Source organism: Pseudophryne corroboree, chromosome 7, assembly GCF_028390025.1.
Source record: "Pseudophryne corroboree isolate aPseCor3 chromosome 7, aPseCor3.hap2, whole genome shotgun sequence".
NCBI lineage: Eukaryota > Metazoa > Chordata > Amphibia > Anura > Myobatrachidae > Pseudophryne > Pseudophryne corroboree.
In genome coordinates this window covers 496,248,382-496,271,066 of record NC_086450.1, presented here as the reverse complement: position 1 = coordinate 496,271,066, position 22,685 = coordinate 496,248,382, and the positions used below count along the sequence as shown (strand labels likewise).

General features: G+C 49.1%; 1 protein-coding gene across 1 annotated transcript in view; it reads left to right on the top strand.

Moving 5' to 3' along the window:
* The window catches only part of LOC134943919 (NACHT, LRR and PYD domains-containing protein 1a-like), a 330,645-nt gene that overhangs the window by 68,107 nt on the left and 239,853 nt on the right, over nt 1-22,685 (top strand). Inside the window, exons 4-5 of the mRNA XM_063932485.1 lie at nt 97-165; nt 1,999-2,102. Coding sequence (XP_063788555.1) covers nt 97-165; nt 1,999-2,102 — 173 coding nt within the window. The remainder of the gene's footprint in view (nt 1-96; nt 166-1,998; nt 2,103-22,685) is intronic.

Sequence of the window (22,685 nt, the reverse complement as noted above, 5' to 3'; positions counted from 1 at the left end):
AATACTACTGGCTGGACAGGATTCATGTCCTACAGTACAGAATTCCTTCCTTATTTAAAGTTTAAATTATGTTGTCCCCTCTGATCTGATCCATAGGAACATATCCACAAAGTCTTGTTATGAAAACAACTGGTGAGCAACGGACAGTGGAACCAAGCCCCTCTGGTAAGCTACACACTCAGAACATCTGTCGAAGTCGAAAAATATTGCAGTACACACGTCACGTACAAACTACACACAGATGGCCTCCGTGCGCGTACTTGTTCTGCCGTGCGTGCACATATTCGCAATTTGCGTATGGTCGCTCCCGCGGTCCTGCGTATTAGCGCGTGGTATGAGTAATTACGGTAGTGTTTGTAATCGCATAGAAAAGCCATAAAAACACATTACATATTTAATCCAAATAGTGCACAATGTACACATAGTCTCCCTGCACCACACCAGCGAGTTACACTAGTTTAAATGGTATCAGAACAAAGGGATTCACCTTTACAGGATAGGAGGGGACAGAACAAGGTTATAAGGTGGTGTTTGGTATCCAGCTGTAGGGTATTTTAAGAGCAATATTCTGGTGTTAGTTTGCAGAAAATCGCACGCTCCTGAGAATAGTTATGCGCAGGAGCAGAATATAAATATTAACTGTATTTACTGTACACTTGATATGCGGCGGGAACCCAGAGGATAACATCTGCAACTGCACCTGGACCAGACATCGCCCACCTATTCAAACTGACCTATGACCTCTCCTGTACTGTAAATGACCATCCCTGTGTCCAATGGACAAAGAGATTACAGTTTTCATTGTGTTAGGTTTTGGACAAATGTATAAATAGACAGCTGCAGGCCAGGTCACTCTCTAAATCTCTGAAGGTCATCTACCTTGATGACTGAGGACCGGACCGGGAAACGCAGGCGAAACCAAACGTATGTACCATTGACTGTAGCCATTTTCTTATTGTATTGTTATTATTGTAACCCCCTGCTAGTAAAGAACCGTTGGTGGGTCAGATCCCAACATAGTCTTTTGAAATACAAATTGGTGTTGTGTCTCTCTTTCCCTGCTAGTGTTATATGAGTGTAATCTAGTCACACGTGTATCTGCAAAGTGCTCACAGCTTGTCTTTATGTGTGTACGCACCACGTGTATTTTGTACGACCATCACGGCGTTTGTACGCAAAGTGCGTACACGGGCCCTCACTCCGAGTTGTTCGCTCGGTAAAAATCTTCGCATCGCAGCGATTGTCCGCTTAATGCGCATGCGCAATGTCCGCACTGCGACTGCGCCAAGTAAATTTGCTATGCAGTTAGGATTTTTACTCACGGCTTTTTCATCGTTCTGGCGATCGTAATGTGATTGACAGGAAATGGGTGTTACTGGGCGGAAACAGCCCGTTTTATGGGCGTGTGGGAAAAAACGCTACAGTTTCCGTAAAAAACGCAGGAGTGGCCGGAGAAACGGAGGATTGTCTGGGCGAACGCTGGGTGTGTTTGTGACGTCAAACCAGGAACGACAAGCACTGAACTGATCGCAGATGCCGAGTAAGTCTGGAGCTACTCAGAAACTGCTACGAGGTGTGTAATCGCAATATTGCGAATACATCGTTCGCATTTTTAAGATGCTTAGATTCACTCCCAGTAGGCAGCGGCTTAGCATGAGCAAATCTGCTAAAATCCGCTTGCGAGCGAACAACTCGGAATGAGGGCCACGGTACGGGGCTTTGTACGCAAACTGTGTAAAAAGTACGTAGGCTAAGGATTGATTACAGCGGCCGCAGCGGCTCCATTTTAAAGTGTATTGAATGTATTTTTAAAGTGTTGCTTTTAGTCCTGTAAGTAAATAAACCTTTACACATCTCATAAGTTACACTCGTTTCCAAAGGGGCCACTTAATAAATTACACCTGATAAAATAAAGTTGCTTTAGAAGCAGTGTTATTAATTATAGGTAGTCTAACTTAATAAGAATATAAAATTAAAATGTTGTTATTCTTATTGAAGATATCGAAGATCCACTAAAGGAAAAATCAGAAAAAATGATTTCTTCTCCAAAAACTTGTGTTCAGACAGAGAGACAGCAGATGGAGTGCAAGCTCTGTGGGAAGGTAAGAGCAATGTATAGGTTTATTCTTTATATTTAGTATTTACTGAAGCATTTACCATCAGGCCACATTAAGGATTGTGGGAGCTCCAGTGGCGGAACTAGCGAGCGGTGGGCCCAGGTGCGACAAAATTATTTGGGCCCCTCCCCCCCACACACACACATCCCATCCAAGTCCACCCCCTTACCCCTGGAGAGGATCTGGTGAGGGGGACCTGCTCAGGGCCAGAGAAATGGATACCTAGCAACAGTGCCGTAACTAGACATTTTAGCACTGTGTGCAAGAAACGGCATCGGAGCCCCACCCCTGCATGCAAAACAGGGGCAGTGTGCGCCGTAGGCGCGCACAAAAATACATAGTGGCGTGGCTTCGTGGGGAAGGGGTGTGGCCACAAAATAATACCAATTCATAAAACGGTGCACAGTAGTCTCCATTATTCAAATTACGCCGCACAATAGCACCACTACACCAGGTAGAGACCCTTTTACACCTTACAGCGGACAGATTCCTCTTTTTACACATAACGGCAGACAGCATCCCCTTTTTACACATTGCGGCAGGCAGATTCCCCATTTTTACACTTAACGGCAGACAGCGTGCCCTTGTTAAACATAGCGGCAGACAGCGTACACTTTTTGCACATTACAGCAGACAGCGTCCCGTTACACATTACGGCAGACAGCGTGCCCTTTTTACACATTACGGCAGACAGCGTGCACTTTTTACACATAACGGCAGACAGCGTACCCTTGTTACACATTACGGCAGACAGCATCCCCTTTTTACACATAACGGCAGACAGCGTCCCCTTTTTACACATTACGGCAGACCGCGTGCCCTTTTTACACATAACAGCAGACCACGTGCCCATTACACATAGCGGCAGACAGCGTACACTTTTTACACATAACGGCAGACAGCGTCCCCTTTTTACACATTAAGGCAGACAGCGTGCCCTTGTTACACATTACGGCAGACAGCGTCCCCATTTTTACACATTACGGCAGGCAGATTCCCCATTTTTACACATTGCGGCAGGCAGATTCCCCATTTTTACACATTGCGGCAGGCAGATTACCCCTTTTTACATGTAGCGGCAGGCTGATTCCCCATTTTTACACATAGCTGTAGGCAGTCCCCCATTTTTACACATTACGTCAGGCAGTCCCCCCTTTTTACACATTGCGGCAGGCTGATTCCCCTTTTTACACATAGCGGCAGGCAGTCCCCCATTTTTACACACAGCGGCAGGCAGGCCCAAGAAAGAAAGAAAGAAAGAGAAATAAAGAAAGAAAAAGAGAAAAAGAAAGAAAGAAGAATTATACTTACCCTCTCCGCTGGCTCAGGCTCCTCGGTGCAGCCGCGTCAGACGATTCCCGGGCAGTACTAGGAGGTGGAGGACGGAGGTGAAGGAGGGAGCCGCAGCAGCGCTTTGTTACTGGTGGAGGCGCTGCTGCTGCTGCCCCTCTGCTTCCCTATAGGCTGTTCTCGGAAGACAGCCTATAGTGAAGCAGAGGAGCAGCAGCGCCTCCACCAGTAACAAAGCGCTGCTGCGGCTCCCTCCTTCACCTCCCTCCTCCTCCTTCCCCCGTCCGTACCGCTGCTCCTCTCCTCGCCGGGCGGCTGCGGGCAGCGGTTGCCCGCAGCGCACAGCGGCATGTAATGAGTCAGTTTGACTCATTACATGCTTGGGCCCCTGCACTGCCGGTAGTTCCGCCTCTGGGGAGCTCCAAGGCTGAGAAGCTGTGGGAGCCCTCAAGACGGTGGTCAAAGATGTCTTGTTGCAAAAGAATAGCATTAGGTTTTAACTTTTTGTGATGTCTTCTACCTCTGTCATGCATGATAATTTACTTGAAAAAATGTATCGTCTTGGCACCCTCTTTTCTTAACACTATAGTTTGTTCAGTAGTGCACATTTCAGCAGACTCCCTGAATAGAGGAGTGCCATCCCCCTGTAGATACTGAAAACAGAAATTACCAAAAAATACAGGTGGTGCTGAGAATTGCACACTCAAATACTGGCAGACTCTGTATCAAATCTTAATTAATTTAATGTTATAAAATAACAACAAAAAAAACAAATCACAGTATAGCAGTTTCTAACCACATAAATTTCTATTTTGATACTAATTTACTTAACCACTTAACTGGAGATTTGTTTTATGTCCAAAAACCACTCCGAAATTGTCCGTTTTTTTATGATTGAATTAGGTCAAAAACATATGTTTAAAACGTATTTTATATAGAAAAAAAGTAAAAATGTTGATTTCTCTATCGTCCTAAGTGGATGCTGGGGTTCCTGAAAGGACCATGGGGAATAGCGGCTCCGCAGGAGACAGGGCACAAAAAAGTAAAGCTTTACTAGGTCAGGTGGTGTGCACTGGCTCCTCCCCCTATGACCCTCCTCCAGACTCCAGTTAGATTTTGTGCCCGAACGAGAAGGGTGCAATCTAGGTGGCTCTCCTAAAGAGCTGCTTAGAGAAAGTTTAGTTTAGGTTTTTTTTTTTCTTTACAGTGAGTCCTGCTGGCAACAGGATCACTGCAACGTGGGACTTAGGGGGAAAGTAGTAAACTCACCTGCATGCAGAGTGGATTTGCTGCTTGGCTACTGGACACCATTAGCTCCAGAGGGATCGAACACAGGCCCAGCCGTGGAGTCCGGTCCCGGAGCCGCGCCGCCGACCCCCTTGCAGATGCTGAAGCGTGAAGAGGTCCGGAAACCGGCGGCTGAAGACTCCTCAGTCTTCATAAGGTAGCGCACAGCACTGCAGCTGTGCGCCATTTTCCTCTCAGCACACTTCACTGGGCAGTCACTGAGGGTGCAGAGCGCTGGGGGGGGGCGCTCTGAGAGGCAAATATAAACCTTATACAAGGCTAAAAATACCTCACATATAGCCCATAGGGGCTATATGGAGATATTTAACCCCTGCCTGACTGGAAAAATAGCGGGAGAAGAACCCGCCGAAAAAGGGGCGGGGCCTATCTCCTCAGCACACGGCGCCATTTTCTGTCACAGCTCCGCTGGTCAGAACGGCTCCCAGGTCTCTCCCCTGCACTGCACTACAGAAACAGGGTAAAACAGAGAGGGGGGGCACATTAATGGCTATATATATATATATTAAAGCAGCTATAAGGGAGCACTTAATATAAGGATATCCCTTGTATATATAGCGCTTTGTGGTGTGTGCTGGCAGACTCTCCCTCTGTCTCCCCAAAAGGGCTAGTGGGTCCTGTCTTCATTAGAGCATTCCCTGTGAGTTTGCGGTGTGTGTCGGTACGTGGTGTCGACATGTATGAGGACGATATTGGTGTGGAGGCGGAGCAATTGCCAAATATGCAGATGTCACCCCCCAGGGGGTCGACACCAGAATGGATGCCTTTATTTGTGGAATTACGTGATGGTTTATCTTCCCTTAAACAGTCAGTTGAGGACATGAGGCGGCCGGACAATCAATTAATGCCTGTCCAGGCGCCTCAAACACCGTCAGGGGCTGTAAAACGCCCTTTGCCTCAGTCGGTCGACACAGACCCAGACACGGGCACTGATTCCAGTGACGACGGTAGAAATTCAAACGTATTTTCCAGTAGGGCCACACGTTATATGATTTTGGCAATGAAGGAGACGTTACATTTAGCTGATACTACAGATACCGTAAAACAGGGTATTATGTATGGTGTGAAAAAACTACAAACAGTTTTTCCTGAATCAGAAGAATTAAATGACGTGTGTGATGAAGCGTGGGTTGCTCCTGATAAAAAGTTGATAATTTCAAAAAAGTTATTGGCATTATACCCTTTCCCGCCAGAGGTTAGGGCGCGCTGGGAAACACCCCCTAAGGTGGACAAGGCGCTCACACGCTTATCCAAACAAGTGGCGTTACCCTCTCCTGAGACGGCCGCACTTAAGGATCCATCAGATAGAAAGATGGAAGTTATTCAAAAGAATATATACACACATGCAGGTGTTATACTACGACCAGCTATAGCAACTGCCTGGATGTGCAGTGCTGGAGTAGTTTGGTCAGAATCCCTGATTGAAAATATTGATACCCTAGATAGGGACAATGTTTTACTGTCGTTAGAACAAATAAAGGATGCATTTATCTATATGCGTGATGCACAGAGGGATATTTGCACACTGGCATCTCGGGTGAGTGCTATGTCCATTTCAGCCAGAAGAGCCTTATGGACACGACAGTGGACAGGCGATGCGGATTCAAAACGTCACATGGAGGTTTGCCGTATAAAGGGGAGGAGTTATTTGGAGTTGGTCTATCAGACTTGGTGGCCACGGCTACTGCCGGGAAATCCACTTTTTTACCTCAAGTCACTCCCCAACAGAGAAAGGCACCGACCTTTCAACCGCAGCCTTTTCGCTCCTACAAAAATAAGAGAGCAAAGGGCTTGTCGTACCTGCCACGAGGCAGAGGAAGAGGGAAGAGACACCAACAGGCAGCTCCTTCCCAGGAACAGAAGCCCTCCCCGGCTCCTGCAAAAACCTCAGCATGACGCTGGGGCCTCTCAAGCGGACTCGGGGACAGTGGGGGGCCGTCTCAAAAATTACAGCGCGCAGTGGGCTCACTCGCAGGTAGACCCCTGGATCCTGCAGATAATATCTCAGGGGTACAGGTTGGAATTAGAGACGGATCCTCCTCATCGTTTCCTGAAGTCTGCCTTACCAACCGTCTCTTCCGAAAGGGAGAGGGTGTTGGAAGCCATTCACAAGCTGTACGCTCAGCAGGTGATAGTCAAAGTACCCCTATTACAACAAGGAAAGGGGTATTATTCCACTCTATTTGTGGTACCGAAGCCGGATGGCTCGGTAAGGCCTATTCTAAATCTGAAGTCCTTGAACCTCTACATAAAAAAGTTCAAGTTCAAGATGGAGTCACTCAGAGCAGTGATAGCGAACCTGGAAGAAGGGGACTTTATGGTATCCTTGGACATCAAGGATGCGTATCTACACGTTCCGATTTACCCCGCACACCAGGGGTACCTCAGGTTCATTGTTCAAAACTGTCACTATCAGTTTCAGACGCTGCCGTTCGGATTGTCCACGGCGCCTCGGGTCTTTACCAAGGTAATGGCCGAGATGATGATTCTTCTTCGAAGAAAAGGCGTATTAGTTATCCCATACTTGGACGATCTCCTAATAAGGGCAAGGTCCAGAGAACAGCTGGAGACAGCTTTAGCACTATCTCAAGAGGTGCTAAGACAACACGGGTGGATTCTGAATATTCCAAAATCCCATTTAATCCCGACAACTCGTCTGCTGTTCCTAGGAATGATTCTGGACACGGTTCAGAAAAAGGTTTTCCTTCCAGAGGAAAAAGCCAAGGAGTTATCCGATCTGGTCAGGAACCTCCTAAAACCAGGAAAAGTGTCAGTACATCAATGCACAAGAGTCCTGGGAAAAATGGTGGCTTCTTACGAAGCAATTCCATTCGGCAGATTCCATGCAAGAATATTCCAAAGGGATCTGTTGGACAAATGGTCAGGGTCGCATCTGCAGATGCACCTGCGAATAACCCTGTCACCAAAGACAAGGGTGTCACTTCTGTGGTGGTTGCAGAAGGCTCACCTATTAGAAGGCCGCAGATTCGGCATTCAGGATTGGATCCTGGTGACCACGGACGCCAGCCTGAGAGGCTGGGGAGCAGTCACACAAGGAAGAAACTTCCAGGGAGTATGGACGAGTCTGGAAAAGTCTCTTCACATAAACATTCTGGAACTAAGAGCAATCTACAATGCTCTAAGCCAGGCGGAACTTCTCCTGCAAGGAAAGCCGGTGTTGATTCAGTCGGACAACATCACGGCGGTCGCCCATGTAAACAGGCAGGGCGGCACAAGAAGCAGGAGTGCAATGGCAGAAGCTGCCAAGATTCTTCGCTGGGCGGAGAATCACGTGATAGCACTGTCAGCAGTGTTCATCCCGGGCGTGGACAACTGGGAAGCAGACTTCCTCAGCAGACACGATCTTCATCCGGGAGAGTGGGGTCTACATCCAGAAGTCTTCAACATGTTAATAGACCGTTGGGAAAGACCAATTGTAGACATGATGGCGTCTCGCCTCAACAAGAAACTGGACAAATATTGCGCCAGGTCAAGAGATCCACAGGCAATAGCTGTGGACGCACTGGTAACTCCTTGGGTGTACCAGTCAGTGTATGTGTTTCCTCCTCTGCCGCTCATACCAAAGGTATTGAAGATCATACGGCAAAGAAGAGTAAGAACAATACTAGTGGTTCCGGATTGGCCGAGAAGGACTTGGTATCCGGAACTTCAAGAGATGCTCACGGACGAACCGTGGCCTCTACCTCTGAGAAGGGACCTGCTACAGCAGGGTCCCTGTCTTTTTCAAGACTTACCGCGGCTGCGTTTGACGGCATGGCGGTTGAACGCCAGATCCTAAAAGGGAAAGGCATTCCAGAAGAAGTCATTCCTACCTTGATTAAGGCACGGAAGGAAGTCACCGTGAAACATTATCACCGCATTTGGCGAAAATATGTAGCGTGGTGCGAGGATCGGAGGGTTCCGACGGAGGAATTCCAACATTTCCTGCAATCAGGATTATCTATGGGTCTCAAATTGGGATCCATTAAGGTTCAAATTTCGGCCCTGTCAATATTCTTCCAAAAAGAATTGGCCTCTGTCCCTGAGGTCCAGACTTTTGTCAAGGGAGTACTGCATATACAGCCTCCTGTGGTGCCTCCGGTGGCACCGTGGGATCTAAATGTAGTTTTAGATTTCCTCAAATCCCATTGGTTTGAACCATTGAAAAAGGTGGATTTGAAATATCTCACATTGAAAGTGATTATGTTACTAGCCCTGGCCTCTGCCAGGAGAGTATCTGAATTGGCGGCTTTATCTTATAAAAGTCCTTATCTAATCTTCCATTCGGATAGGGCAGAACTGCGGACTCGTCCGCATTTTCTCCCTAAAGTGGTATCAGCATTTCATCTGAACCAACCTATTGTGGTGCCTGCGGCCACTAGCGACTTGGAGGACTCCAAGTTGTTGGACGTTGTCAGAGCCTTAAAAATATACATTGCAAGGACGGCTGGAGTCAGAAAATCTGACTCGCTGTTTATATTGTATGCACCCAACAAGTTGGGCGCACCTGCTTCAAAGCAGTCGATTGCTCGTTGGATTTGTAACACAATTCAACTTGCACATTCTGTGGCAGGCCTGCCACAGCCTAAAACTGTAAAAGCCCACTCCACAAGGAAGGTGGGCTCATCTTGGGCGGCTGCCCGAGGGGTCTCGGCATTACAACTCTGCCGAGCAGCTACGTGGTCGGGGGAGAACACGTTTGTAAAATTTTACAAATTTGATACCCTGGCAAAGGAGGACCTGGAGTTCTCTCATTCGGTGCTGCAGAGTCATCCGCACTCTCCCGCCCGTTTGGGAGCTTTGGTATAATCCCCATGGTCCTTTCAGGAACCCCAGCATCCACTTAGGACGATAGAGAAAATAAGAATTTACTTACCGATAATTCTATTTCTCGGAGTCCGTAGTGGATGCTGGGCGCCCATCCCAAGTGCGGATTATCTGCAATACTTGTACATAGTTATTGTTAACTAATTCGGGTTATTGTTAAGGAGCCATCTTTAAGAGGCCCTTTCTGTTGTCATACTGTTAACTGGGTTTAGATCACAAGTTGTACGGTGTGATTGGTGTGGCTGGTATGAGTCTTACCCGGGATTCAAAATGCCTCCCTTATTGTGTATGCTCGTCCGGGCACAGTACCTAACTGGAGTCTGGAGGAGGGTCATAGGGGGAGGAGCCAGTGCACACCACCTGACCTAGTAAAGCTTTACTTTTTTGTGCCCTGTCTCCTGCGGAGCCGCTATTCCCCATGGTCCTTTCAGGAACCCCAGCATCCACTACGGACTCCGAGAAATAGAATTATCGGTAAGTAAATTCTTATTTTTTCAAATATTGGAACATTGCGACTCTGATTTGCCCAGCGGCTGCTCATCTGAGCAGGCACCAGGCACACACTGGAGTGCTGAGGTGTTGGTAATTTACATTTTCTGAGTGGCTGCTTCTCTCTGCAGCTGCCAGGTAGTGGTTCCTGCTATGCTGACTGACCAGCAGTAATCAGCAGCATGGTAGGCACAGAGGGGAGGAAACCAGAACGCAAAGGGATCGGGAGGTCCCTCTTAGAGTGGCAGCTGTGGGAAGATTCTCTTCTGCCGCCGTACAGTGGGCTTTCTGACTGGTCGCATCTGATGCGACCACGCCAGGCAAGTGGTTAAATAAAAAAGGAAACTACCATAAGAAAATAAATAAATTGAAACTATTTTCTTTTCTCTGACGTCCTAAGTGGATGCTGGGACTCCGTAAGGACCACGGGGGATAGCGGCTCCGCAGGAGACAGGGCACAAAAGTAAAAGCTTTAGGATCAGGTGGTGTGCACTGGCTCCTCCCCCTATGACCCTCCTCCAAGCCTCAGTTAGATTTTTCTGCCCGAACGAGAAGGGTGCAGGCTAGGTGGCTCTCCTGAGCTGCTTAGAAGTAAAAGTTTAAATAGGTTTTTTATTTTCAGTGAGTCCTGCTGGCAACAGGCTCACTGCAGCGCGGGACTAAGGGGAGAAGAAGCGACTTCACCTGCGTGCAGAGTGGATTGGGCTTCTTGGCTACTGGACATTAGCTCCAGAGGGACGATCACAGGCCCAGCCTGGATGGGTCCCGGAGCCGCGCCGCCGGCCCCCTTACAGATGCTGAAGAGTGAAGAGGTCCAGAAATCGGCGGCAGAAGACGTTCCTGCCTTCATTAAGGTAGCGCACAGCACTGCAGCTGTGCGCCATTGCTCCCAGCACACTTCACACTGCGGTCACTGAGGGTGCAGGGCGCAGGGGGGGGCGCCCTGGGCAGCAATGTAAATACCTCCTATGGCAAAAAATACATCACATATAGCTCCTGGGCTATATGGATGTATTTAACCCCTGCCAGTTTTCCAGATAAAAGCGGGAGAAGAGCCCGCCGAGAAGGGGGCGGGGCCTATCTCCTCAGCACACGGCGCCACTTTCCCACACAGCTCCGCTGGTAGGAAGGCTCCCAGACTCTCCCCTGCACTGCACTACAGAAACAGGGTAAAACAGAGAGGGGGGGCACTTATTTGGCTAAAAATATATATAAGCAGCTATAAGGGATAGACACTTATTATAAGGTTGTCCCTATACAGTTTATAGCGCTTTGGTGTGTGCTGGCAAACTCTCCCTCTGTCTCCCCAAAGGGCTAGTGGGGTCCTGTCCTCTATCAGAGCATTCCCTGTGTGTGTGCTGGGTGTCGGTACGATTGTGTCGACATGTATGAGCCGAGGAGGAAAATGGTGTGGAGGCGGAGCAATTGCCTGTGTTAGTGATGTCACCCCCTAGGGAGTCGACACCTGACTGGATGGTTGTGTTTAAAGAATTACGTGACAATGTCAGCACTTTGCAAAAAACTGTTGACGAAATGAGACAGCCGGCAAATCAGTTAGTGCCTGTTCAAGTGTCTCAGACTCCGTCAGGGGCGCTAAAACGCCCGTTACCTCAGATGGTCGACACAGACCCAGACACGGATACTGAATCCAGTGTCGACGGTGAGGAGACAAACGTAATGTCCAGTAGGGCCACACGTTACATGATCACGGCAATGAAGGAGGCATTAAACATTTCTGACACTACAAGTACCACAAAAAAGGGTATTATGTGGGGTGTGAAAAACCTACCAGTAGTTTTTCCCCTGAATCAGATTAATTAAATGAGGTGTGTGATAAAGCGTGGGTTTCCCCCGATAAAAAACTGCTGATTTCTAACAAATTATTGGCCCTATACCCTTTCCCGCCAGAGGTTAGGGCACGTTGGGAAACACCCCCTAGGGTAGATAAGGCGCTCACACGCTTATCAAAACAAGTGGCGTTACCGTCTCCTGATACGGCCGCCCTAAAAGAACCAGCTGATAGAAGGCTGGAAAATATCTTAAAGGGTATATACACACATACTGGTGTTATACTGCGACCAGCAATCGCCTCAGCCTGGATGTGCAGCGCTGGAGTGGCTTGGTCGGATTCCCTGACTAAAAATATTGATACCCTGGATAGGGACAGTATATTATTAACTATAGAGCATTTAAAGGATGCATTACTTTATATGCGAGATGCACAGAGGGATATTTGCACCCTGGCATCAAGAGTGAGTGCGATATCCATTTCTGCCAGAAGAGCGTTATGGACGCGACAGTGGTCAGGTGATGCGGATTCCAAACGACATATGGAAGTATTGCCGTATAAAGGGGAGGAGTTATTTGGGGTCGGTCTATCAGACCTGGTGGCCACGGCAACGGCTGGAAAATCCACCTTTTTACCCCAGGTCACCTCTCAGCAGAAAAAGACACCGTCTTTTCAAACTCAGTCCTTTCGTTCCCATAAGAACAAGCGGGCAAAGGGCCACTCATTTCTGCCCAGGGGCAGAGGTAGAGGGAAAAGACTGCACCAGGCAGCCTCTTCCCAGGAGCAGAAGCCCACCCCCGCTTCTGCCAAGTCTTCAGCATGACGCTGGGGCTTTACAAGCGGACTCAGGCACGGTGGGGGCCCGTCTCAAAAATTTCAACGCGCAGTGGGCTCACTCGCAAGTGGACCCCTGGATCCTACAGGTAGTATCACAGGGGTACAAATTGGAATTCGAGACTTCTCCCCCTCGCCGGTTCCTGAAGTCTGCTCTACCAACGTCTCCCTCCGACAGGGAGGCGGTATTGGAAGCTATTCACAAGCTGTATTCCCAGCAGGTGATAATAAAGGTACCCCTCCTACAACAAGGAAAGGGGTATTATTCCACGCTGTTTGTGGTACCGAAGCCGGACGGCTCGGTGAGACCAATTTTAAATCTAAAATCCTTGAACACTTACATAAAAAGGTTCAAATTCAAGATGGAGTCACTCAGAGCAATGATAGCGAACCTGGAAGAAGGGGACTATATGGTATCTCTGGACATCTTCCCTTCTCACCAAGGGTACCTCAGGTTTGTGGTACAAAACTGTCACTATCAGTTTCAGACGCTGCCGTTTGGCTTGTCCACGGCACCCCAGGTCTTTACCAAGGTAATGGCCGAAATGATGATTCTTCTTCGAAGAAAAGGCGTCTTAATTATCCCTTACTTGGACGATCTCCTGATAAGAGCAAGGTCCAGGGAACAGTTATAGGTCGGAGTAGCACTATCTCAGGTAGTGCTACGTCAGCACGGGTGGATTCTAAATATCCCAAAATCACAGCTGATTCCAACAACACGTCTACTGTTCCTGGGAATGATTCTGGACACAGTTCAGAAAAAGGTGTTTCTCCCGGAAGAGAAGGCCAGGGAGTTATCCGAGCTAGTCGGGAACCTCCTAAAACCAAGCCAAGTGTCAGTGCATCAATGCACGAGAGTCTTGGGAAAAATGGTGGCTTCTTACGAAGCAATTCCATTCGGAAGATTCCATGCAAGAACTTTTCAGTGGGATCTGCTGGAAAAATGGTCCGGATCGCATCTTCAGATGCATCAGCGGATAACCCTATCTCCAAGGACAAGGGTGTCGCTCCTGTGGTGGTTACAGAGTGCTCATCTTCTAGAGGGCCGCAGATTCGGCATTCAGGATTGGATGCTGGTGACCACGGATGCCAGCCTAAGAGGCTGGGGAGCAGTCACACAGGGAAGAAACTTCCAGGGCTTGTGGTCAAGCATGGAAACGTCTCTTCACATAAATATCCTGGAACTGAGGGCCATTTACAATGCCCTAAGTCAAGCCAGGATTGGATGCTGGTGACCACGGATGCCAGCCTAAGAGGCTGGGGAGCAGTCACACAGGGAAGAAACTTCCAGGGCTTGTGGTCAAGCATGGAAACGTCTCTTCACATAAATATCCTGGAACTGAGGGCCATTTACAATGCCCTAAGTCAAGCCAGGCCTCTGCTTCAGGGTCAACTAGTATTGATCCAGTCGGACAACATCACGGCGGTCGCCCACGTAAACAGACAGGGCGGCACAAGAAGCAGGAGGGCAATGGCAGAAACTGCAAGGATTCTCCGCTGGGCGGAAAATCATGTGATAGCACTGTCTGCAGTGTTCATTCCGGGAGTGGACAACTGGGAAGCAGATTTCCTCAGCAGGCACGACCTCCACCCGGGAGAGTGGGGACTTCACCCACATGATTGTAAACCGTTGGGAAAAACCAAAGGTGGACATGATGGCGTCCCGTCTCAACAAAAAACTGGACAGATATTGCGCCAGGTCAAGGGACCCTCAGGCAATAGCGGTGGACGCTCTGGTAACACCGTGGGTGTACCGGTCGGTGTATGTGTTCCCTCCTCTACCTTTCATACCCAAAGTACTGAGAATAATAAGAAGGAGAGGAGTAAGAACTATACTCGTGGCTCCGGATTGGCCAAGAAGAACTTGGTACCCGGAACTGCAAGAGATGCTCACGGAGGACCCGTGGCCTCTACCTCTAAGAAAGGACCTGCTCCAGCAGGGACCTTGTCTGTTCCAAGACTTACCGCGGCTGCGTTTGACGGCATGGCGGTTGAACGCCGGATCTTGAAGGATAAAGGCATTCCAGATGAAGTCATCCCTACCCTGATCAAGGCCAGGAAGGATGTAACCGCAAAACATTATCACCGCATTTGGCGGAAATATGTTGCGTGGTGTGAGGCCAAGAAGGCCCCTACGGAGGAATTTCAACTGGGTCGTTTCCTACATTTCCTGCAAGCAGGACTGTCTATGGGCCTAAAATTAGGATCCATTAAGGTTCAAATTTCGGCCCTCTCGATCTTCTTCCAGAAAGAACTGGCTTCAGTGCCTGAAGTTCAGACGTTTGTCAAGGGGGTGCTGCATATACAGCCTCCTTTTGTGCCTCCAGTGGCACCTTGGGATCTCAATGTAGTTTTAGGGTTCCTAAAATCACATTGGTTTGAACCACTCACCACTGTGGAATTAAGATATCTCACATGGAAGGTGGTCATGCTGTTAGCCCTGGCGTCAGCCAGGCGTGTCTCTGAATTGGCGGCTTTATCATATAAAAGCCCTTACCTAATTTTTCATTCAGACAGGGCAGAATTGAGGACTCGTCCTCAATTTCTCCCTAAGGTGGTTTCAGCGTTTCACATGAACCAGCCTATTGTGGTACCTGCGGCTACTAGGGACTTGGAGGACTCCAAGTTACTGGACGTAGTCAGGGCCCTGAAAATATATGTTTCCAGGACGGCTGGAGTCAGAAAATCTGACTCGCTGTTTATCCTGTATGCACCCAACAAGCTGGGTGCTCCTGCTTCTAAGCAGACGATTGCTCGTTGGATTTGTAGTACAATTCAGCTTGCACATTCTGTGGCAGGCCTACCACAGCCAAAATCTGTTAAAGCCCATTCCACAAGGAAAGTGGGTTCATCTTGGGCGGCTGCCCGAGGGGTCTCGGCTTTACAACTTTGCCGAGCAGCTACTTGGTCAGGGGCAAACACGTTTGCTAAATTCCACAAATTTGATACCCTGGCTGAGGAGGTCCTGGAGTTCTCTCATTCGGTGCTGCAGAGTCATCCGCACTCTCCCGCCCGTTTGGGAGCTTTGGTATAATCCCCATGGTCCTTACGGAGTCCCAGCATCCACTTAGGACGTCAGAGAAAATAAGAATTTACTTACCGATAATTCTATTTCTCGTAGTCCGTAGTGGATGCTGGGCGCCCATCCCAAGTGCGGATTGTCTGCAATACTTGTATATAGTTATTGTTACAATAAAATCGGGTTGTTTATTGTTGTGAGCCATCTTTTCAGAGGCTCCTACGTTTTATCATACTGTTAACTGGGTTCAGATCACAGGTTGTACAGTGTGATTGGTGTGGCTGGTATGAGTCTTACCCGGGATTCAAAATCCTTCCTTATTGTGTACGCTCGTCCGGGCACAGTATCCTAACTGAGGCTTGGAGGAGGGTCATAGGGGGAGGAGCCAGTGCACACCAGCTAGTCCTAAAGCTTTTACTTTGTGCCCAGTCTCCTGCGGAGCCGCTATTCCCCATGGTCCTTACGGAGTCCCAGCATCCACTACGGACTACGAGAAATAGAATTATCGGTAAGTAAATTCTTATTTTCTGAACACTAAGTAAAAGGACATTGCCATAGTCATACAAACTCATTTATATTCCTGACACTTTCCCAGGTATTTGATTAGCAAAAGTGGAAGTAATATCATCAAAGCTTATTTATCTCAAAATATAATTTTCCCAGCTACAGTAGGCAGGTCAGTCAGCCATCAGTCATGGTGACTTAGTCTGTGTGTGACCCCCATAACAACAATTGAATACCCCCCTACATGTGAGAAATAGATCTAGATAGAGAGAGAGAGAGATTTTTGACAAATGTTTAATTACCCAAAAGTTTTGGGTTGGATTATATAAATATTTAATTAATAGAAAGTCAACTGAAATAAATCAAAATCTATATCTAGGGTTGTGGATTCAGGGGTTTGTTCAGAGTTGTTAGCAAACCAAAGAAGTAAGCAATAGGGGAAAACCTTGGCCCTCATTCCGAGTCGTTCGCTCGTTCTTTTTCTTCGCATCGCAGTGAAAATCCGCTTAGTACGCATGCGCAATGTTCGCACTGCAACTGCGCCAAGTAGTTTTGCTATGAAGAAAGGATATTTACTCACGGCTTTTTCTTCGCTCCGGCGATCGTAGTGTGATTGACAGGAAATGGGTGTTACTGGGCGGAAACACGGCGTTTTATGGGCGTGTGGATGGAAACGCTACAGTTTCCGGAAAAAACGCAGGAGTGGCCGGAGAAACGGGGGAGTGTCTGAGCGAACGCTGGGTGTGTTTGTGACGTCAAACCAGGAACGACAAGCACTGAACTGATCGCACAGGCAGAGTAAGTGTGGAGCTACTCTAAAACTGCTAAGTAGTTTGTGATCGCAATATTGCGAATACTTCGGTCGCAAAATTAAGAAGCTAAGATTCACTCCCAGTAGGCGGCGGCTTAGCGTGTGTAACTCTGCTAAATTCGCCTTGCGAGCGATCAACTCGGAATGAGGGCCCTTGTGCAGTGCAGGTGGGGCAGTGTAACATGAGAGTTAGATTTGGGTGGAGTGTGTTCAAACTGAAACCTAAATTGCAGCCAGTATTTACCCTGCACAGAAACAATATAACCCGCCCAAATCTAACTCTTTGCACATGTTACATCTGCCCCACCTGCAGTGTAACATGGTTTTGCCCAATTGCTACATTATTTGATTTGCTAACAACTCTGATTAACCCCCTCAGTGCAGGATTTTTCTTTTGGTTGGTAGGAAAGTAACAAGTTCATGGATAAGTTTTAGAGGTTTCCAAGGTAAGAAAGATGAGCGGAAAAACGATTTTTATGGTAAGAACTTACCTTTGTTAAAACTCTTTCTGCGAAGTACACTGGGCTCCACAAGGATTGGACAATGGGGTGTAGAGTAGGATCTTGATCCGAGGCACCAACAGGCTCATAGCTTTGACTGTTCCCAGAATGCACAGCGCCGCCTCCTATATCACCCCGCCTCCCTGCACAGGAGCTCAGTTTTTAGTTAACCAGTCCAATGCAGTAGCAGGAAAAGAGACGACAACTGTTAGTAGCCACATACACCACACTCTCACGACAAGAGAAGTGTCTGCGGCTAATGCCATACCAACCCAAAGAAGCTAAGTGCGTCAGGGTGGGCGCCTTGTGGAGCCCAGTGTACCTCGCAGAAAGAGTTTTAACAAAGGTAAGTTCTTACCATAAAACTCGTTTTCTGCTGCGGGGTACACTGGGCTCCACAAGGATTGGACAATGGGGATGTCCTAAAGCAGTTCCTTATGGGAGGGGATGCACTGTAGCGGGCACAAGAACCCGGCGTCCAAAGGAAGCATCCTGGGAAGCGGCAGTATCGAAGGCATAGAACCTTATGAACTTGTTCCCGGAAGACCACGTAGCCGCCTTGCACAATTGTTCAAGGGTCGCACCACGTTGGGCCGCCCAAGAAGGTCCAACAGACCGAGTAGAATGGGCCTTAATGTGAACAGGAGCAGAGAGACCAGCCTTCACATAAGCATGTGCAGTCACCATTCTAATCCATCTGGCCAGGGTCTGCTTGTGAGCAGGCCATCCACGTTTGTGAAATCCAAACAAAACAAAGAGAGAATCAGATTTTCGGATAGAAGCAGTTCTCTTCACATAGATACGGAGAGCCCGTACCACATCCAAACACCGCTCTTTGGGAGACAAATCAGGAGAGACAAAGGCCGGAACCACAATCTCCTGATTAAGGTGAAACGGAGAAACCACCTTAGGTAAATATATGGGACGAGTCCTAAGAACTGCCCGATCACGGTGAAAAATCAGATATGGGGAACTACAAGACAAGGCACCCAGATCCGACACTCTTCTAACAGAGGCAATAGCCAGCAAGAACACCACCTTAAGGGAAATCCACTTAAGGTCAGCTGAACCAAGGGGTTCAAACGGAGGCTCCTGCAACGCCTCCGAAACCACTGACAAGTCCCAAGGAGCCACAGGCGGGACATAGGGAGGTTGGATATGCAACACACCCTGAGTGAAAGTATGAACATCAGGCAAAGTCGCAATTTTTCTCTGAAACCACACCGACAAGGCAGAAATATGAACCTTTAGGGAGGCCAGACGCAGGCCCAACTCTAGGCCTTGCTGCAGAAAAGCCAAAAGCTTGGCTGTACTAAACTTGGAAGCGTCATAATTGTTAGATGCGCACCAAACAAAGTAGGAATGCCAGACCCTCTGGTAAATCAGAGCAGAAGCCGGTTTCCGGGCCCGCAACATAGTTTTAATTACCTCTTCAGAAAAACCCTTAGCCCTTAAGACGGAAGCTTCAAGAGCCACAACATCAAAGACAGCCGGGCTAGGTCCTGGTAGACACAGGGGCCCTGAATGAGGAGGTCTGGGCGTTGTGGAAGTAGAATTGGACGTTCTGACGATAGGCCCTGCAGGTCTGAGAACCAGTGCCGTCTGGGCAACGCTAGAGCTATGGGAAGCAGATTTCCTTTTTCTTGCTTGAACTTCCGAATTACCCTGGGCAGGAGTGACATCGGAGGGAACACATACGGCAGCCGAAACCTCCACGGTACCACCAGCGCATCCACGAAAGTGATTGTGTCGAGACGCCATCAGATCCACGTCTGGAAGACCCCACTTTTCCACGAGAAGTTGAAACACTTCTGGATGGAGGCTCCACTCGCCGGCATGCACGTCCTGACGACTGAGAAAGTCCGCTTCCCAATTCAGGACTCCCGGAATGAATATTGCCAATATAGCCGGTAGATGGCGTTCCGCCCAACGTAGAATCCGTGAGACTTCCTTCATTGCCAAATGGCTTCGAGTGCCGTCTTGATTTATGTAAGCCACTGTGGTGGCGTTGTCCGACTGTACTTGAACAGGACGGTTCTGAATTAAATGCTGGTCCAGGTTCAACGCATTGAAGACCGCCCGCAATTCCAGAATGTTGATCGAGAGGAGAGTTTCCTCCTTGGTCCACCGACCCTGAAGGGAGTGTTGCTTCAGCACCGCGCCCCAACCTCTTAGACTGGCATCTGTCGTCAACAGGACCCAGTTGGATATCCAGAAGGGACGACCCCTGCACAATTGTTGGTCCCGGAGCCACCAGTGTAGCGACAGACGGACCTCCGGAGTCAAGAAGATCGTTTGAGATCTGATCCGGTGAGGCAGGCCATCCCACTTGGCAAGAATCAGCCTCTGGAGGGGCCGAGAATGGAATTGAGCATACTCCACCATGTCGAATGCTGATACCATTAGGCCCAGCACCTGCATTGCCGAATGTATCGACACTTGCGGACGAGAAAGGAAGCAACGAATCCTGTCTTGAATCTTCAGGACTTTCTCCTGAGACAAGAACAACCTCTGGTTGTGAGTGTCCAACAACGCTCCCAGGTGCACCATGCTCTGAGCAGGGATCAGGAAGGATTTCTTCCAGTTGATGAGCCACCCATGGGCTTGTAGAAACCGGACCGTCATATCCAGATGACGCAGGAGAAGATCTGGGGACTTTGCCAGGATTAACAAGTCATCCAGATACGGCAGTGTCCTGACCCCTTGACGGCGGCGTACCACCGTCATCACCGCCATAACTTTGGTGAAGACTCGCAGAGCCGTTGTTAAACCAAAAGGTAACGCCCGAAACTGGTAATGTAGGTCGCCAATAGTGAACCTCAGGTATTGTTAATGTGACACTGCTATAGGAATATGCAGGTAAGCATCCTGTATGTCCAGGGAGACCATGTAGTCCTCAGGTTCCAAGGCCAGAACTATAGAGCGAAGGGTTTCCATACGGAACTTGGAAACCTTCACAAACCCGTTCAATGCCTTGAGGTGTTAAGTATGGACCGGGAGGACACATTCGGTTTCGGGACTAGAAACAGCAGAAAATAGTACCCCTGGCCCCTCTGAGCAAGAGGCACCTGTACAACAACTTCTGTATCCAGGAGGGTCTGTACCACCGAGTGTAGAGTTTTTGCCTTTGTCTGGTCCAAAGGGACGTCTGTCTGGCAAAATCGTTGAGGGGGGTCGGTTTTTGAAGGCTATGGCATAACCTCGAGTGACGACTTCCCATACCCAGGCATCTGAAGTGGTCTTCAACCATTCCTGGGTATACCCTAGAAGCCGGCGCCCCACCCTGGGATCCCCCAGGGAGAGGACCGCCCCGTCATGCGACAGTCTTATCGGACTTGGCAGCTGGCTGACCCAGACTCTTTTGGGCTTCGGCTTACCAGGCTTGGAAGTGCGGGCCTGCTTATGGTACGCCTGACCTTTTGCTTTACCTGAAGGGCGAAAGGACGTACCTTTAGCCTTCGACACGGAAGGAGCGGTATTAGGCAGACAGGCAGTTTTGGCAGTAGCCAAGTCAGCCACAATCTTATTTAAGTCCTCCCCAAACAGAATATCTCCCTTGAAAGGGAGTACCTCCAGGGTTTTTCTAGAGTCCAGATCCACAGACCATGATCTCATCCACAATATCCGGCGAGCCAGGACTGACGTAGTAGAGGCCTTGGCTGCTAGGATACCTGCATCAGAAGCCGCCTCTTTAATATATCGAGAAGCTGTGGCAATATGTGACAAGCATTGTCTAGCATGGTCAGAAGAGATTTTAGCTTCTAACTCCAAGGCCCATGCTTCAATAGCCTCTGCAGCCCATGTATCTGCAATAGTGGACCTTTGTGCAGCACCCGTGAGGGTGTAAATCGCTTTCAGACAACCCTCCACACGTTTATCCGTAGGCTCTTTTAGAGACGTGACTGTAGTGACAGGTAGAGCTGAAGAAACCACCATCCTAGCCACGTGAGTCCACTGGAGGAGGCGTTTCCCAATTTTTAGACAGCTCTGGTGCAAGGGGATAGCGAGCCAGCATCTTCTTTTGAGGCACAAACTTCGTACCCGGGTTTTCCCAGGGTTCCTGACGTATATCCACTAGGTGGCCAGAGTGAGGTAAAACTTGCTTAACCACCTTCTGACGCTTGAACCTATCTGGTTTCTTAAGAGGGACGGATGGCTCGGGATCATCCGTAATCTGCAGAATTAATTTAATAGCCTCCACAAGATCAGGAACATCCACATGTGAACTACCCTCCCCATCAGCCGTATCTGAGTCAGAACCTGAGGGGTCAGTGTAAGTGCCGTCTTCATCAGACGAGGTGTCAGTGTCAGCAGTGGATTGTGAGAAGATAAGCGCTCGCTTAGAGGACCTCTTGGACTTAGGCGAGCGTTGGTCAGACTTTTTAGTAGTCAAGGACTGGTTCAACTTATTTAATTGAGCAGATAAATCGTCCGCTCACGGCGGGTTAGCTGCAGGGACCACATACGGTTGTACCGGCATTGGGGGTCCCATAGGGCAGGGCCGGATTAACAATGGGGCGGGTGGAGCTGCAGCTCCAGGCCCTCCCATGAAATTAGGCCCACAGGACTCCCTGCAGTGCTGTGTAGCCAGTATTGACAGGAGAAGAAAAATCCTGTCACCAGCAACAGCCCAGCTCACCTCCCAGTCATCACACTCACCCTCACACCCCACGATCAGCAGGAGATGTCACTCCCATCTACACACGGAGCAGTCTGAAGCTCCGCCCCCTAGCTACCCGAAGCTCCGCCCCTGGCCATCCGTAGCTCCGCCCCTGGCTGTCTGAAACTTTGTCCCCTTTGCCTGAGGCTGTGACGTGCCTCCGCTGGAGCCCAGTCACAGCCTCACCAGAGCTCAGCCTCTGAGTTTAGTTAGCAGCAAGGCACTAATGGTGCTGTGGGTGGAGCACAGGAGGAAATACAGCTGTCACTGGCTGTGCAGAAACCAGCAGGCATGCCCGAGCTAAATTTCCACAGGTCAGTGTTTGCATGTATCCGCCCCATAACAAGGCATCAGTGCGTCCTGTGCAGCACACGCCCCCTGAGCGGCACCCTTAAATCTGTGCCCCATGGAGTGGGAGGGTGAAAGTGCCTTCTAGGGTGCAGAGGTTGTGGTAGCGAGTGGGTTGTGGCATAACTCCCACCCCAGCAGCCACTGCGGAGGCGCAGGGCTGCGGGGGCGCCGCCACTGATTCAGAGCAGA